Source organism: Podarcis tiliguerta, assembly GCF_965153285.1.
Source record: "Podarcis tiliguerta genome assembly, chromosome: 4".
In the NCBI taxonomy this organism is placed as follows: Eukaryota; Metazoa; Chordata; class Lepidosauria; order Squamata; family Lacertidae; genus Podarcis; species Podarcis tiliguerta.
Genome location: NC_139537.1, coordinates 74436643 through 74454472, shown reverse-complemented (window position 1 = coordinate 74454472; position 17830 = coordinate 74436643). Strand labels below are relative to the sequence as shown.

General features: G+C 42.8%; 1 protein-coding gene across 1 annotated transcript in view; it reads right to left on the bottom strand.

Annotated features, from left to right (window-relative positions):
* Positions 1-16453, bottom strand: part of LOC310676266 (parapinopsin-like) — a 52697-nt gene extending 36244 nt beyond the window's left edge. Inside the window, exons 1-2 of the mRNA XM_083438018.1 lie at positions 16287-16453; positions 7845-8537 (exon numbers count right to left, since the gene is read on the bottom strand). Coding sequence (XP_083294144.1) covers positions 7845-8181 — 337 coding nt within the window. The 5' untranslated portion in view covers positions 8182-8537; positions 16287-16453. The remainder of the gene's footprint in view (positions 1-7844; positions 8538-16286) is intronic.
* Between the last annotated feature and the right edge of the window lie 1377 nt (positions 16454-17830).

Genomic DNA, 17830 nt, shown 5'->3' with positions numbered 1-17830 from the left:
GGGTGAGCCAGCACATTTTTGGAAGCCACTTCACACATTCAATACCTATGCATACCAAATGGCCAAAGTTTGCTACAAATTTGCCAGAAGCTAATTCTTAATCCACTAAATTGAAACAAAGTTTGCTTGCACTGAAATGCATATATAATGACAGCAACATTGACATTTACACACAGCTGATGTGTACATGGGTGAGTGGGAGAAGTGTTTTTTTTATAACAGGCAGACAAGAAGCATTTGGAAACTAGCAGGGTTTGCTATGGATTATACAAGTGCGTAATTGTGGTGTTGTCTGCAAATCAATAAATGCTGTTGTTTATTGACCTGGAAATCGTTTAATGATGCCCCAATTACAAAGGCATTGCCACCTCTACATAAGATTTGTCCCCTTTGATGTTTGGGAAAATACCAATGTAAACAACCAAGACACATCCACTTAGTTAACTTCTGGGGGTGGGGGAGAAAAGGGAAAAATTCTTATCAAAAGGAAAAGTATTTCACTAGGTATGCCAAAAAATTTAGAGGATTGTGCTTACAGAGAAAAAAAGAATGTGGCTTCGATTCAATAGTGACTACTTCCAAGTGATGGAGACAGATCCTGATAACAGCTGGATTTTATATTTTCAAAAATGGAAGAACCACCACTAAATATTTCTGCATCCCAGCAGTCCTCAGGACAATCCCAGGTGCAACAATACACCTAGAAGAGAGGCTAGTCTAATATTATTATTAATATTATTATTATTACCACCATCTCAGTGCAGTAACTAAATGCAGACTCTATGAGGATGGAGAAACTGTAACCCTCTGGGTGTTGTCCAACTCCCATCGGCTCCAGTCAACATAGGCAATGGCCAGGGAAGACGGGAGTTATAACCCAACAATTGCAAAGCAAGAATCTTCCTTTGATGGGAAATGCCTGATGACATATGATGTGCACTCTTTGTAAAGGCTTGAGGAATAAGGTCCTCACCCCTCTTAATCTCCATTCCGGGTCATCCAGCCACTGCCATGGTGTCCTTTTTCTTGGCAGATCAAGATGAGCAGGTGACAGCAAAGGTTGCAAGCTGGGGCAATTAGAATAAGATTCACTATTTGACTATCGATTCAAAACCCTAAAAGAGTTAAGTACTGTGACTAGACCTGGGCATAAAGAGTAGGAAGTTCCTTTTTGAAATGCGTATTGTCTAAAGAGCGCAAATCATTTTCTGCTCCTTTTCCATGCACAAATTCATCAGCAACACATTCCAAGTATTCCAATTTAGAATCCTGAAGTAAACGTTTGAACTCATTCCACCTCCTGGGTATATGATAATAGATGACAACAAACTAGAGGCCTGAAGGGTTTCTAAACATGCTTGAGGACAAAGCCCTGTCATTGTTTATAATCTAGTTTGTTAAATATTGGGAGTTCAAGCATTACATCTGAAGCTATCGTTTTAAATTTTAAAAAGTTATGCTTTCCCCATAAAACTTCCCTGTGGAGGATAAGGCTTTTACGTTTTATTTCATTAATAAGTTACTGAAGTATAAACATGTTTGAGCAAACTCCCACCAGCTTCACCCATCTTAAGTAAGTGTTTTCCCCCCTTCCCCCACACCCCCCTTTTAATGAGAAAACTTGCCAGGCATAAAAGATCTTTTAGGTTACGCTGATAACTGGACACATGTAAGTGACAGCAGAAGGACAAGAACAGTCACTTTGCCAACAAGGGATTTAAATTACCTGGGAAAGGAAAGCTTCTTAAATGCTACTAATTGCTAACCTTTGGTTTCAACTAAGAGTAATGTATCTCACAATGCACATGGTAGCATGCTAATAGCTTAATTGTGAGCTGAAGGCCTTTAAAAGATCAAAATAAGTCCACGTAAACGTTTTAAAATGATGGCAGAAGTTTGAGTAAAGCAGGGGAGAAAGTTAAAACTTCTTAAAACTCTTTTGAAAACAAAACTTTAATGTCTCTTCATTTCTACTTTACTCAAACCTCTGCTGTCGTTTTAATCAAACCACTTTCCCCCCTCTCAGTGTTTCTCCTTTGTTGCTCCCATGCCATGGCCACTGCTGTTGTGCAACTTGACTTCCCTTTTGCTTCCCTGCCTCACCCTGACTTCATGGAAATCCGGGGATTAGCCCCCCCCCCAAGGGAGTTGCATGACGACATTCTTTCATTTTTATTATATAGAGAGTTTGAAGGGGATTTCAGTGGCTTGTCAGAGTGGTGTTACATGCAATATCCAGTTCACACCAGAGGTTAAGACTGTCCGTGGAAGTCATTTCTGCACTGCCACTGGGTTGTTTGTGTGTACAGTGCTTATTTGTCATCAGTGACACCAGCTACTATCCAGTCAGGAGTCCATGACATCAATAACCTCAAGTGACATTTACCTACCACCCCCAACATGTCTGTGAAATAATGGACAATATCAACACAATTACAAAACATTCACACTGAAGCCCAAACTGAGTACCAATATGATTAGTTATCCTTATGTCCTGGAGGATAAAAATGTTTTTAACTGGTGCCATATTGTTTTTTGGGGGGGCGGGGAGTTAGCATCCATGTGCCTCCGTAGAGAGAGCATTCCAAAGATTTCAGCTATTACAGAGAATACCACAGCTTTGCAGGAGGGCCAGAACTTACCATACTTTTCTCTCTATAAGACGCCCCCATGTATAAAATGCCCCCTATTTTGGGGGGCTCCAAATTAAGAAAAAAAACCCTCAGCACTACCCATGTATAAGAAGAGCCCCAATTTTAAACTTAATTTTTTGGTTAAAAAAACCTAGTCTTATACATGGGAAAATACAGTAATACTCATGGACGTGCCTTATATTTAGAAGGTCACAGAATCCTTTCCTGACTTTTCCCATTAAACGTTTGAGCACAAACATTTTTATAGGATAAAGGAGGCAAAATTCACATACATACACACACACCCCAACAGAAAGAAAGGGGAAATGACTATAAAACCAGTATATGTCTCTCATGAAGGTATACCCTCAGTTCTAAACACTTATTGTGTTTTTCATTTCTTCTGGTTAGTCTCTCCCCTTTTGTCCTTTTTAAAAAAATTCTGAATTACCTCTTGTTCATTACCTCTTTAAGGTGACAACACACTAAAAGGGCAGATTGATTCCACTGAAATCAAGGTTACCTACTTTTTAAAGGAACATATATATGGAGCTGAAAGGGATAGGAACAAGGCTCTTCATCAACTCCAGTTATAAAAGTGTTATTAATCACAATGTCTGGTTAAATAGGCCAGATCCAAAGACTCTAAAATTAAAACTATCCAACTGAAGGTCAAAGCCCTGGTTTACAGCTAAAGAGTGTGTTTGCCCTTGAAACTTATTTATCTAGAATTAGTTTTGCAATCATTCAATTGGTAATTATGGTCTTCATGTTCTTACAAATTGCCTTAATAACTACAGAAGGTCTGCTACTTGTTAAAAGTTGAGATTTGCTTCACAAAAATTAATTGCAACAGATTTCTTATCCAAAGGAGATTCTGCAGAATATACAGTAAATGAAAACATCCAAGTAGATTTTTTTCAATTATTCTGCACAGACCCAACAATGCCTAGGTTTGGATCCGTTTTCCGTTTATTAAAACCCCCTCTAAAAAGCCAAGCAACTTCTCTCTAGTTATGCTCCCTTTTATTTATCACAGGATGCTGTGTTCTTCTGTACCATTTTAAGGATTTTTCATTTATATAAGGCCAAACATACTAAAACTAAGATACAATTTTTTTAAAGGTTCAGCAGTCCAGAAATGCTATCATAAATGCTGACTCAAGGCTACTTAGGACTACGTATTTCACAGGGACACAAATTATAGATTTCAGCCAACAGTGACATTTCCCAATGTTATCTGGATAATAAATAAATAGATAACAAGGGGGGGAAACTATTTCGGTTTTACAATTCAGGTCAATATCGAAGGCTGAGAAACAATAATTCCATATTGTCTTATTTCTTTTTGACATTAATGAATACAGTACAAGGCTTTGTGGATCTCTCCAGAACCTGTTGTTGTCGCCACTTAATGCCGCCACTGTGCTGGGGTGAGGGCAGAGTTGTGGAGGCAGTGCGGCAGCAGTGCAGTGGCGAGGCAGCACTTCCCATCCCAACTCAAGCAGCAAAGTGGAACATGACGCCCCTGAATCAAGGGACCATCCACAGCCTCAAAGAATGGCAGCCACACCTTCTAGGGCTACATAAGATTTGTGTGTCCTGAGTACAGAGTACCGGTACCTTCCCCCCTTTTTTTGCTGTCCATAGCAGCCATTTTGTTCTAGAACGCAGGACACTTAATATAAATACAGTCCTACCTTGGATCCCAAATGCCTTGCGAGTCAAAAGTTTTGGCTCCCGGATGCCGCAAACCCGGAAGTGAGTGAACCCGAATGTCCGACGCAGCTTGCACAGCTTCCCAAATGTTCTGGAAGTCGAACGGACTTCCGGAACAGATTCCGTTTGACTTCCGAGGTACTACTGTATAAGAATACTGACATCTCCTTTTCTTTTCTTTTACACCAAAGAAAAAGTACTGCTTGTAGGCCACACAGAAAGCAGGAGAGCGTGATCAAGCAACCTAACAGGAGGACAGGAAAAAGGACTCACATTCATTTGGGGTTTTTTTGTTTTGTTTTGTTTTGTTACGTAAGTGGTAGGTGGGAGTGACATACAAAGCAGCTGGTATGAATCCCCATGCAGCTTTACGACTTGGGTCGCAATCCCAAGCACCTTTACTAAGAGAGAGAAAAGCCCCACTGAAAGCCAAGGAACTTTGCTTCCAAGTGAAGATACTGTTATAGATCTGTGAGTGCTAAATGCTTGGGCTTTATTAGAACTGGGAAATAGCCAGACCCAAGCGTGTGCTGGGGGTAGTTAAGAGGTGTGGACCCACTGATAAGCCTCTGTCATTTGCACATGTAAAAGCAGCAATGTGGGGTTTCAGGCAGGAGTGTTTCCTAACCCTACCTAGAGATGTCCGAGACTGTAGAATGTACCTGAACACTTCTGCATGCAAATCACATGACATATATAACTATGCCACTGTCCTTCACCCCTGTACTTATGCGACAGGAATGTTAAAAACAGCATGCAGAGAGAGGGCAAGTATGGGAGCCATAGGAATAGAACCTATCTATATACTATGCAACAACAGTCCTATTTCTGTTTGCTGAAAAGTAAGCCTCATTCATTTCAATGGGGTTTGATCCTCCTAGGTAAATGGGCATCATATCACAGCTCAAGGTGGCAGGGGAGGAGTTAAACCTCACTAGTAGCAACTGCTTCTTTCACAGATCTTTCTCTTCTATGCCCACAAAGAAAACAAACACCCTATAACATTCAGTATGAACCACACTTTCATTCATCTGACAGGTATGATATAGTTTGTTCAAGATGAAGAATACCCGGCAGAAGAATGCCAGGTAATTTGGAATTACGTGGCTGAGAATTTTCTCAAATTACATTCTTCCTCTTGAAGCTGAATTGACAAGTGTGTCATGCTTTGATCTACAAAGACAGGTGTGTTGAGTGTCTTTCCTAGCATCAGTGGAAGTGGGCAGAAATGAGGAGCCAGGCATAAAATGCCTACATTTCTAGATAGCAAGTACAAATCAGTACAGACCAAATTGCAAGAGGTTATTGTTTGATGGCAGTGGATTAAAGAAAGTCTAATGGGCATGTGCTCCCAGAGGTCGACTTTAGCCTACACATTCAGACAGGATGGCCTTCCCGGTGTAGCTGGATTGCAGTCCTGATCATCCCTGGCCATTAGCCATGCTGACAAGGGCTAGTGGGAGCTAGGGCGCAGCAACATCTGAGGGGGCCACCAGCCTTACAACCATTGTTGTAAGAGGAGCGATACCAAGAATGGAAGAGAGGCAATTCAACATTCTTCATTTTCTTTGTTCATTCATGAGTTATATGTGCAAAGCGGGTGGGAACGCCATACATACTCTGAAGTGACTTCTGTAAAAGAACTTAATCACCCTGCTCACACATTTTACAGGACATCTCTGACCCGGTGGATTCTGCTTCCAACCAAAGTCAGATGAGGTGAAACTTTTGTGTTTTATTAACGGCTTTATTGTGCAAGGGCATTGGGCCAGAAGGTTGACCGGGAAACCTGCCTCCTAACCAATGAAGCAAGCGTCTGTCTCCATAGAGGTCTTCCCTTTTGGTGTGAGAAGGACGGTTACCTTAATGGAAGATTATGGAAGCAGCCGTGACTAGCAGGACAAAATCAGTTCACAAGCCAGAGGGGAACCCATAATTTCTTCTGAATAGGCTCCTTGCCACTTCCTGAACAGCAGGGGAGGAAGACTATAATAAGGATCTATTATCTTGCTGTTCTAACCATAGCTGTTGCTGTACCTGTACAAAGGCAGTCAGTTATGCTGCTATTATAGATTGATCTTAGCAATAAAGCTGTTGCTGTTGGGGAGATTGTTGTTGGAATAACGCATGAGGGGGCTATGGGACCATGCAGGGTAGACCATCCTGTGTGCGCCAACATGCAAAACTGCCAGTCCCCCACTACTGATGGACTCCATGTGTCTACTGATATATGCACACAAAGGTCCTCCATGGGAGGGTGATCCTGGCCCTGTCTTACAAACATGTATCAGTATGCAGACAGAGCCCTTTCACAGAATATCTGCATGTGTGTAGCAAAAATCTATGTGCATCGTGTGCAGATGTTGGGGGTAGCCAATGCACTCTTGTAGCCCATGCAGTCTTATTACTACCACACAGTCATATTCTTTCAAAGTGTGGATCTTCCTTATGTGGCTGCTAAAGCTGTGGAGAAACCATTGCTCCACCACATGATAAAAGGTAAAGGTAAAAGGACCCCTGACTACTAGGTCCAGTCGTAGCCGACTCTGGGGTTGCGGCGCTCATCTCACTTTATTGGCCGAGGGAGCCGGCATACAGCTTCCAGGTCATGTGGGCAGCATGACAAAGCCGCTTCTGGCAAACCAGAGCAGCGCACGGAAACACTGTTTACCTTCCTGCCAGAGTGGTACCTATTTATCTACTTGCACTTTGACGTGCTTTCAAACTGCTAGGTTGGCAGGAGCAGGGACCGAGCAATGGGAGCTCACCCCATCACAGGGATTCAATAAGTGTGTGATAATCAGCGAGAGAAAAACCATCCTGCCATTGGCTAGTTGGCAACCAGACACCTGCTTCATTGGTTCAACAGTCACCAAGCCGACATATTTCAGGATGAAACAAAATTGTGTGTGTGTTTATTTATTTGCCAATGGCAAGCACTAAGCAGAATGAAAGTGCTTATATCTTCACGTGTCCATGAAACCTTCCTTGCAACCCCAGCAGCACCAAAAAAAGCAAAACTATCTGAAACCCCAGAATGGGAATAATCTTTCCCCAGCCCACCTGTGCTATGGGACACATAATTCAGCCCTAAGATTATGCTCAGGACAATTATGCCCAATAAAGATGTGTGATTCAGAGCTTGGAATAAAAATGTGGATTGAGCTACAAACATCTAACCAGCCTAGGAGAGAATAATGGTTTGTATTCATCTAAGTTTTACTCACAGTTAAATCTATTGAAATGAATGAACATGACTGAATTGGGTCCATTCATTTCAATGGGTCTGTTCTGAGTAATACTTGGTTGAATACCACCCAGGATTTATTTACGAATCATCTTCTTGTAGAAATGGGTTCATAGCTGCCAACTTTTCCCTTTCCTTGCGAGGAATCCTATTCAGAATAAGGGAACTTCCCTTTTAAAAAGGGAAACGTCGACAGGTATGAATGGGTTACCAAAGCAGTGAAACGTAAGCTTCCAAACTCTTACCGAAACAGGAATTGACAAAGCCGTACCATCGGCAGCCATGCTCCCCTCCAATCCACTTGCCATAGATGTTGGATACGAAACTGAATGTGGTACCCGAGATGCACACCAACATATCGCTGGCACTGATGTTCAGCAGCAGCATGTTCACAGGGTTGCGCAGGGTTTTGAACTTGCAGAAGAGAATGAGGACGATCAAGTTATTCAAGAAGCCGAAAAGCAATATGAACCCAAGGAAAACTGCCACAATGGTGTGACCTGTTCTAGAGAGGCCAGTTCTTGGCTCATCTGTAGACGTGCTGAGGTTGACTGTCAAGTTGGCATTAATTTCTGACATCATAGTAAGTGAGATAATATTGAAGAACCTTATTTCCAGATCTACCAGCTTTTGAAGGCCGCCATCTTTCCATTACCAAGTTTGGGGGCTTTATTTACTCTGTCAATCGTGACATACTAACGATTAATGTAGACGTTGCATTGCTCACTCAGAAACACACTACACTGTTCCTCTCTGCCCCAACCTATTATCTGTGCAGAATAGAAGATATGAATCATTTCAACGTGTCCACGATAGCCCAAAGATAATACTTTTTTCAGAACTGCAGAGTTGTGGTTATGCCTTTTCTTCATCCCAGCTCCATAATATATTTTCATAACGCTCTACTATGAAGCTTTTCTCATGCTACTTCTGGCATCCTGTATACAAAGAGAGGAAAACATGTAAGCGTAGCAATCAAGGCAATAATTTTAAAGAAAGACATTGCATAATGTACTGTCATTACATATTTTACATAATTTCCCCATGTTATTACTCTTTCACCCCTTTTCCTGGATGTTAGTTTGAGGGTTACTAGGATTCTACAGCAGTGGTTTATTAGGGCATAAGGTAAAGGTAAAGGGACCCCTGACCATTAAGTCCTATGTATTTTATTGGATGAATTTCCTACGCCTGTGAAAACAAACATAGTTCTGTATCTGGAAGAAAGGTGAAGTAACCAATTCTGAGCAATGAGCGCAAAGTTGCGTTGACAGTACGAATGTGCTCTGCTAATTCAAGTCACCAGCAGAGTCATTATTCGTTTGTTTGTTTGTTTGTTTGTTAATTCCTCGCTCTTTGCCCTAAGATTCCCAGGGTGGGGGACAGCATTAAAACACAATATTAAAAACAATTTAAAGCAACAATCATAAAAATAAGGTGGGTCCTGGAAACACACACCTCAGGTGTCAAAAGCCAGGTTGAAGTGCACTGCCGGTAAAGGTAAAGGTAAAGGAACCCCTGACCATTAGGTCCAATCATTTCTGACTCTGGGGTTGCGGCGCTCATTTTGCTTTATTGACCGAGGGAGCTGGCGTACAGCTTCCGGGTCATGTGGCCAGCATGACTAAGCCGCTTCTGGTGAACCAGAGCAGCACACGGAAACGCTGTTTACCTTCCCACCGGAGCGGTACCTATTTATCTACTTGCACTCTGATGTGCTTTCGAACTGCTAGGTTGGCAGGATCTGGGACAGAGCAACGGGAGCTCACCCCGTTGTGGGATTCGAACCGCCACCCTTCTGATCAGCAAGTCCTAGGCTCTGTGGTTTAACCCACAGCACCACCTGGGTCCCTTGGGCATAGTCAAACACAAACACAGTACAGTCGTGCCTTGGAAGTCGAACAGTCCGTTCCAGAATTCCGTTCAACTTCCAAAACGTTTGAAAACCAAATGATGGCTTCTTCCTGCAGCCAATCAGAAGCCGCAGAAGCCCTGTCGGATGTTTGGGTTCCAAAAGAATGTTCGCAAACCGGAACAATCACTTCCAGGTTTGCGGCATTCGGGACCCAAAACGTCCGAGTACCAAGGCGTTCAGGATCCAAGGTACGACTGTACTACAATGAGTTTTTGCTATGCCTCTAAATACAAATGGGGAAGCTATGGCTCTCCACATGTCATTAGACTCCAACTCATGAATGGCCAACCTGCGGGGCAGTACCACTTTTCAAACGCTGGCCTTCTTGCCAATTACCCGGACAATGCAGGAGCAGGGCAGGCTGGCAGCTAGGTCAGGGCTGGAGTGAGTTAGTAACACTTAGTTTCCATTGCGATCAATAGGAAAAGTTCGTCACAGCTAGCTTTTCAAATCCCACAAGTATCAATGAGACTGAAGTGGAACAAACTTGCTTCAAGTCCAATCCCTTAAGTTCTTTGATTAAATTGTAACTGCTTAGTAGTCAACACAAAGAGTGGAAACAAAAGCAATTTGTAAAACAATAACATCAAAAATATATAATTAACAACTCCCACTCTTGTTCTAAATAAATCATCTTGTTCTTAAATAACACTGAGAGTTTCTGAACTCTCAGCTCTCAGTTTTTGTACTACTTAAGAACAGATTACTGATGAGAATGGAGTAAAATGTTTGACATTTTATAAATGAGTGCTTCTAAGGCAAGGTTTTGCCTCCTGTTCCTCTTTAATAGCACATTTTTCATTTCATGTACGCAACATATTACAATAAAATGAAAATGGAGCATTAATGCAGGTTGTGCTGAAGGAAGCTTAGGCTTAGGAGAGCACTCTTATACAAACTGCACTTTCTGAGGTTTGCTCAGATGGTGTTACTATTTTCCTAGTGCTTTGCAGTGTATTTAGTAGTGCATAGCTGCTATCTACATTTAGGAAATGCCATGATTTCTCCCCCACCCCCGTCAATTAGGAAACACCAACACAACAGTGGGGTGCACAGAGCATTCATGGTTGCTGCACAGTAGTATGTGAAACCCTTAGCTGGCTTACACCGTATGGTTCTCTGCCTCTCCTCTAACCTGACAAACAATGCAAGCTTTCCACAATCAAAATGGGCTAGTATAGAATTCTGCAAAACTAAAACTGAACGTTTCTTTTAAAAATAATGTCTTCTGGTCATTTAAGAAAGGAGGGGCTCTGCTTCTATGTAATGAATACTAAGCACACTACTAAAATTAAATGGTGTGTCATCAATGAAATATGTAACATCTGCATCTTAAGTAGTGTTGCATCTGGAACAATACTAGAAAAAGCCATTACCTATGACAGGCTTCCTCCAACTCGGCCCTCCAGATGTTTTTTGGCCTACAACTCCCATGATCCCTAGCTAGCAGGACCAATGGTGAGGGATGATGGGAACTGTAGTCTCAAAACATCTGGAGGGCCGAGTTGGAGGAAGCCTGACCTACGACCTGTGTCTACACTAGAGTCTTATTGCATAAATAGGTCTCTCTGTCTGTTGTTGTCTCCTCTCCTCAATTAGGAGGTCCCCATCCACCATAAATTCCCCAAACCCAAAACTTCATGCGGACATGCATGAAGGTATTTGTGGGTTTTGTTTTATAAAAGATACATTTCTGAAATCCAAGGTTTTTTAATATACCTGGTTTGCAGTAAAAAAAAAAAAAAATGTGCATGTGTGACACTCCAAGCCAGGAACCTTACGTCCATTGTGGGTATGTGTGCACATCTTATTTTTATTTTACTGCACAAAATAGCAGTATTTTAAAAAAAATGTGCACCACTCCTAGCTAGGTAAGAATTTGGAGCCATTCACATGAAAGGCTGCCACTTCCTTCTTCTTCCCCCTTTTCAATTTCTGCCTCCTATACCTCCAATGACAAGTTTTATTTTATTTTTATTACAGCTGTTTCATGCAAGAGAGCTGTTTTAAAAATAAAAACACCAGAACTTGCCTTCAGCAATAACCAGTGGAAAACAGCAGGCTGCATATTCTTCCTGTAGGTTGATGGAAACAAAATAGAAGGGGAGGCAGGTTGATAGAAGGAACCCAGCGATACAATGTAAAAAAATAAATGACCCAGCGATACAATGTGTTCCACTGCATCCATAGTCAGGTGGTAACATGACATTTTATGTTGGATTTTCTTCTCTTATTGGATTATCTGTAGCTCAAGAAACCCCAAATTTATCAGGGAGAAAGTGTAGCCTACCACTTGGATAAGGACATTGTGTGGATGCCACAAAAGCAATAGAGAGAGACACAAGCAGCTTAAAATCTGTCAAGCTTCAGTGTGGGCAAAGCCTTTGGAATCAAGATATGCTAACTCCACACACACATTTCAGCAAATTTCACCTATCAATCATATTCTATCCGATTTCAGTTAAACATATTTATTTATACTGAGTTATCCAGCAGGAATTAAAATGAAAATTTCAGGGTGCAAGTTAAGTATTTTAATTTCAAAATGGTTCTCTGGACATTTCCATGAAAAAGGGTTTTGCTAAATTTAGTAAAGGGGTTTGCTAAACCTTGCAAGAGAGTAACAATTTTGAAAGTGTGCCTGGGAAGGATGGTTGTTTTGGTTGCACCTGTCCAATTTAAAAAGGGAAATGATTAACAAGATCTGAACAGAATTTCTAGGTGTCATAAGATCCCAAATCCTGGCTATGTCCTGTATACTACAAACTTTAACAACAGGAAAACAGGTTAAATATGAACATCTAAATATTACGGGTCAAAGAAGGGGTAACATCTGGCAAGTTAAGAACAGTACAGAATGCAAATCACAAAGTGAAGTAAGCAAATTAATCTCAAATGAACAAAAAACGATGAAGAAAAAATATTTATAATTTAGGGTAACCTCTGGCATAACATTTTTGTTTATATCGGGGGCTCTTCTCCAAGTTAATTGTCTTTCTTAAAAGAAATGTTTAGCCTTAAGCTCCTTACACGCATGTTCATATAAATGGAGCAAGTCTGAATTTATAGCAAATCTGTTCCTTGAGATTCCCAAGCGAGCTAAAGACCTAACTACGCGATTGTGTTTAACAAATCCCTGATAGCCACTCATTTCTGCAAACAGCAGCTTTGGGGTGGGAGAAACATCCTAACCATTCCCACTCAGAAATAAATTATACAGAATTCAACAGGATTATTCCCAGGTAGGTGAAGTCACGGTTGCAGGCTAAATTCTTCTCCTTGCCCGCATGCCACTTCTTTGTTCAAAATTGCCAGTTCCCAAAGTTGTTTCTGCTTAGAAATTGCATTTTTTGTGGGTTCCTGGTTATTAAACTGATGAGAAACAGGAAAAAGTCCCCACACCCCAGAGTTTTAATCCAGTATCCACTTTTTTATTTTAAAAAAAAACCTTTAAAAAGAAGTCTCTCCCCCCCCAAAAAAAAGGCTTTCCCCCACCTCTTAGACCTCACTCACATTCTGCTTTCAGAATGCACAGTTACTCTACACTCATGTGAACTAAAATCAAACTATTAGCATCAGGTACCAACAGGTCCAGTGCCTCCAGAGAACCTCTTCATTTTGAGCATTCATCTTGATTCATTTGCGGGGAGGTCAGATCACCTGGCGCCAAAGCCAAGCGCAATCCTGTATTTTCAGCTGCATTTCCCTCTCACTTTCCTTACAGCACCAAGTCTGAATTTTCGGGGGTGGGGGGTGGGCAGCATGTTTGTCACACGACAAGGCAACAAAGAATGACTTCGTTGCAGAAGGAAACCAAGAATCAACTAGAATGGTGGAGCCTGCATTTGCCGGCTGGGGTTCGAGCCCACCTGAGAACAGAAGCAATCCGGAAGCTCATGCTCGCAGAAATAAACTTTGCAACCCTAAGCAGTGCTAGTGAGTGGACTGGATACCTAACGGGTTCATTTGTAATTATGAGGGAAGTATCCCTGTCGCTTCCCCCTCCCCTCCCTTCCTTCTTTGCTTCGAGCATTCGCTTCAGAGAGACTGTCTCGCCCAATACTCCCCAAGACCAGCAGGATGGTCTGAAGCATTTCAAGGGACTTGAGCTCTCATCAGCAGCTCCAGAGTATGAATGCCTTTTGTGTGAACCAGTGGCGTAGCGTGGGTTGTCAGCACCCGGGGCAAGGCAAGTAATTTGCGCCCCCTAACCCGTGGATTTGCGCCCCCTAACCCTAACCCCCAGATGTTGCGCCCGGTGCGGCCGGCCCCCCCTGCACCCCCCATGCTACGCCACTGGCGTGAACACACACACACAAACACACACGCCCTCTCTGCATCCTGAGTTGCTGCTATCTGTGTAGAAGAACCAACAGCGTCAATTCCAAAAGTATCAGAAGAGATTTTTTAAAAATTGGAGAAAGAGCAGGTCTTAACATCAACAAAGATAAAACCAAGCTCCTGGTAAAAAACAACAACCATGAACGATGGTAGTAAAAATACATTACAAAATGTATCAGGTCTAAAGACCAACAAGAAGGTTAAGTATTTAGGTGTATGGTTAACAGCGAAGAATATAAATCTATATAAAGATAACTATTTGAAAACCTGGGAGGACATTAAAAGAAATTTGCAAATATGGGGTAGAATGAAACTTTCGTTGCTGGGCAGAGTGTTGACCATAAAGATGAATGTATTACCAAGAACATTATTTTTGTTTCAGTCACTACCAGTGATCAGCAAGACAGATTGCTTCAACAAATGGCAAAAATATATTTCTGAATATATCTGGCAAGGGGAAAAATTGAGAATAAAATATAAAATACTGATAGACACAAAAGATAGGAGGTTTCTCCCTGCCGGATATGAGACTATATTATGAAGCATCTTGTCTGCTTTGGTTAAAGGAATGGTCGCTATTGAAGAATTCACATATTTTAGATTTGGAAGGTCATGATAATATCTTTGGTTGGCATGCTTATTTGTGGTATGAAAAGGTGAAAGTACATAAAGGTTTTACAAACCATATAATTAGGGGGGACATGTAGGGAATATGGGACAAATATAAAAATGTATTGGAAACTAAAACACCACTTTGGTTTTCACCTTTGGAAGCCATGGTGGTGAAAAAGAAAAATATGACGGAAAGTTGGGTGACTTATAGAAATTTATTAAGAGAGCAGGGTAGAGAATTTAAATTAAAGGTGTTTAAGGAACTACCAGGAATGTTAACAACATGGCTACAATATCATCATTTGAATGAAATATTTTAAAAGGATATGAAGCGGGGTTTGGTGAACAACTACCACAATTAGAGACCTGTTAAACTGTAATGTTACAATGATGTCTAAAATGTATAAGATGTTATTGGAATGGGAGACAAGGATGAACAAATGAAATCATCAATGATACACTGGGCAATATATGTTGGTCATAATATAGAAAATGGGAACATGGGAATGATTATGAAATACGGATATAAAATTTACAGCATGTTATAGTTTAAGAGAAAATTATATGAAAATTCAATATAGATGGTATTTAACACCCAGTAGATTGGCAAAAATGTATAAATCAAAGTCAAACAAGTGTTGGAAATGTAAAGAAAAAGAAGGCACCTTTTTCACATGTGGTGGTCTTGTAATAAGGTTAAAGCTTACTGGGAAATGATATAGAATGAATTGAAAAAGATGTTTAACATTTGTAAAAAAAAACCAGAAGTTCTTCTCTTGGGAAGTATACGATTAGAACCTCCCAAACAGTATAGAAACTTATTTATGTATGCAACTACAGCTGCAAGAATGTTATTTGCCCAAAAGTGAAAGGATGAAGAGGTCCCGAAGAAAGAAGATTCAATGCAGAAACCAATGGAGTATGAAGAAATCGCAAAACTTACCGGAATAATAAGAAAACAAAACAAACTTTTTAGAAAGGAACGGAAGTGGTTTATTGAGTATTTACAAACTGTAAACTGTAAACTGTAAACAAAAGACATTGGCAGGATGACTGTAAAAACCTGCAGCTTTAAAAACATATATGATATATATCAGAACAGACAAATAAAAGAATAAGTTTAGGTACCGGTAATTTGGAGTATGCAGGAAAGGACAAAAATAAATGTAAGGAACTGCAAAAAGTGGGGGAAGGGAGTAGAAAATTGAAAATGTTAAAACTTGGCAAAATAATTGCTGTAATGTATATAAATAAAAAAATTATTTATATAAAGAGTTGCTGCCCCAGCTGCTTCCCCACTCCATGTCTGCACCATAGGGACTTAAGGGGTCTTACCCCCCCCCCATATATATATACCCCCATATATGTATATAGGCTCCCCCCTCCCCGTCGATGCGCATTGCCACTCATATGGTATGCCCCGTCTTGTAATCAGTTATGTGGAGCGGGTCTTACCTGTGCGCCCCCCCCCCCGCCTCATATTTTATTGGCACCTCCCGTCTGCGCGACGCGCCAACGGAAGCGTTAACCTTCCTTGCGGGATTCGCAATCGGCACGCGAGGAAACGCCAGCAGCCTTTCCCACCCGGGACCCCCTTGAAGGGAGACTCGCGAAGGCTTCCCACGTCTCAGCCCTCACTCGAAAGAAACCAAGCCGACGGTCGAGGAGGAACTGTGGCGCGGCGCGTCCCGCCCGGGGGGCAGTCGTGTCCCACCCGCTCTGCGGCGCAGCTCCGCGGGAACCGCGCCTCCAGGGCTCTCGCCCACAGCGCCCGGACGGAGCGGCCGCTCGGAGGGGACGCGCGCCCCTTCTCGCTCACCTGCTGCTGCTTCGGAGAGTCCCGGCTTCCCTCCGCGCTCGAGCTCGCTGAGAGGTAAGGGATTTTGATGCCGTTTCCCCTTCCTTCGCTTCCCGCCAGCCACAACTTCCAGCTCTATCGGCGCCCTCCGCCCCCCTCAAGTCCGCCCACGCGCTTCCCTCAGCCCTGATTTTTTTTGGCGGGAGGCGGGGTCTTCTCGGCGCTGCCCGCCCGCCTCTTTCTGGCGAAGGGACGCTGGTTGGAGGCGAGCTCGCTGGCGCAACGGGGGCCGCGCTCCGACTCCGCGCGGGAATCTTTGGCGAGCTCAGGGGAGCTCTAGAAAGTATGCGAGCGGGACTTTGCGCAGGTGCGGGCGGGCGGGGGGGGGGGCGGTGTGCCCTACCTGCGCGGCCGGAGGTATGGGGAGAGAGCTGCTGAGGTCAGGGGCTGCTTTGCGCGCTTGCCAAGGGCATCTAGCTTGGCCACCGTGAGAACCCTGCCGGGCTGCGTGTACTTGAAATCTATAGAAAACACATTGTTTCTCCCAAAGAATCCTGGGGCAGTGGCGTAGCGTGGGGGGTGCAGGGGGGGCCGGCCGCACCGGGCGCAACATCTGGGGGGGTTAGGGTTAGGGGGCGCAAATCCATAGGTTAGGGGCGCAAACCCACGGGTTAGGGGGCGCAAATTACTTGCCTTGCCCGGGTGCTGACAACCCACGCTACTCCACTGCCCTGGGGAACTGTTGTTTAAAGGGAGTGGGGATTATAGCTCTGTGGTGAGTTAGCTACGTTTCTCCGGATTCTTTGGAGGAAATGTTGCGCTTTGACGGGTTAGATGGGGTTTGGGGCTGTTGTTATGTTGCTGGAACCTCTTGATTTAAAAGCGTGCTTCATTTATGTATCTTTAATATGCGTTTTTATTTTCAAATAATTAAGATGGTCTTCAACTTATGCATCTTAAATCGACAAAAACATCCAAATGGTGAGAAGATACAGTGGTACCTCGGGTTACATACGCTTCAGGTTACATACGCTTCAGGTTACAGACTTCGCTAACCCAGAGATAGTACCTCAGGTTAAGAACTTTGCTTCAGGATAAGAAGAAAAATTGTGTGGTGGCAGCAGGAGGCCCCATTAGCTAAAGTGGTGCTTCAGGTTAAGAGCAGTTTCAGGTTAAGAACGGACCTCCAGAACGAATTAAGTACGTAACCAGAGGTACCACTGTACTGCCAAGAACCAGCTAGTGACTGGTCAAACATCTCTCCTCTCAAAATCTCTGTCTGGTACCTTGAAAAGGCAGGTAGTTCCCAGCAAAGCTGCGTAGCCCACTGGACTCCCAATGCCAAGTTGTTTTAGCCACAAGTGGGCCCTGGTTGCATACACACCGGAAATCACTTCTTTACACCCAGAGAGTCCTGGGAGCTGTAGTTGTTAAGGGTGCTTGGAACTGCTGCTGTGTGAGGGGTAAACTACAAGTTCCCAGGATTCTTGAGGGTCAGGGAAATATGCTTTAAATGTATGGTGTGTACACAGCCCGTGCCCCGCATCAGGTGGGTTGCACTAGCA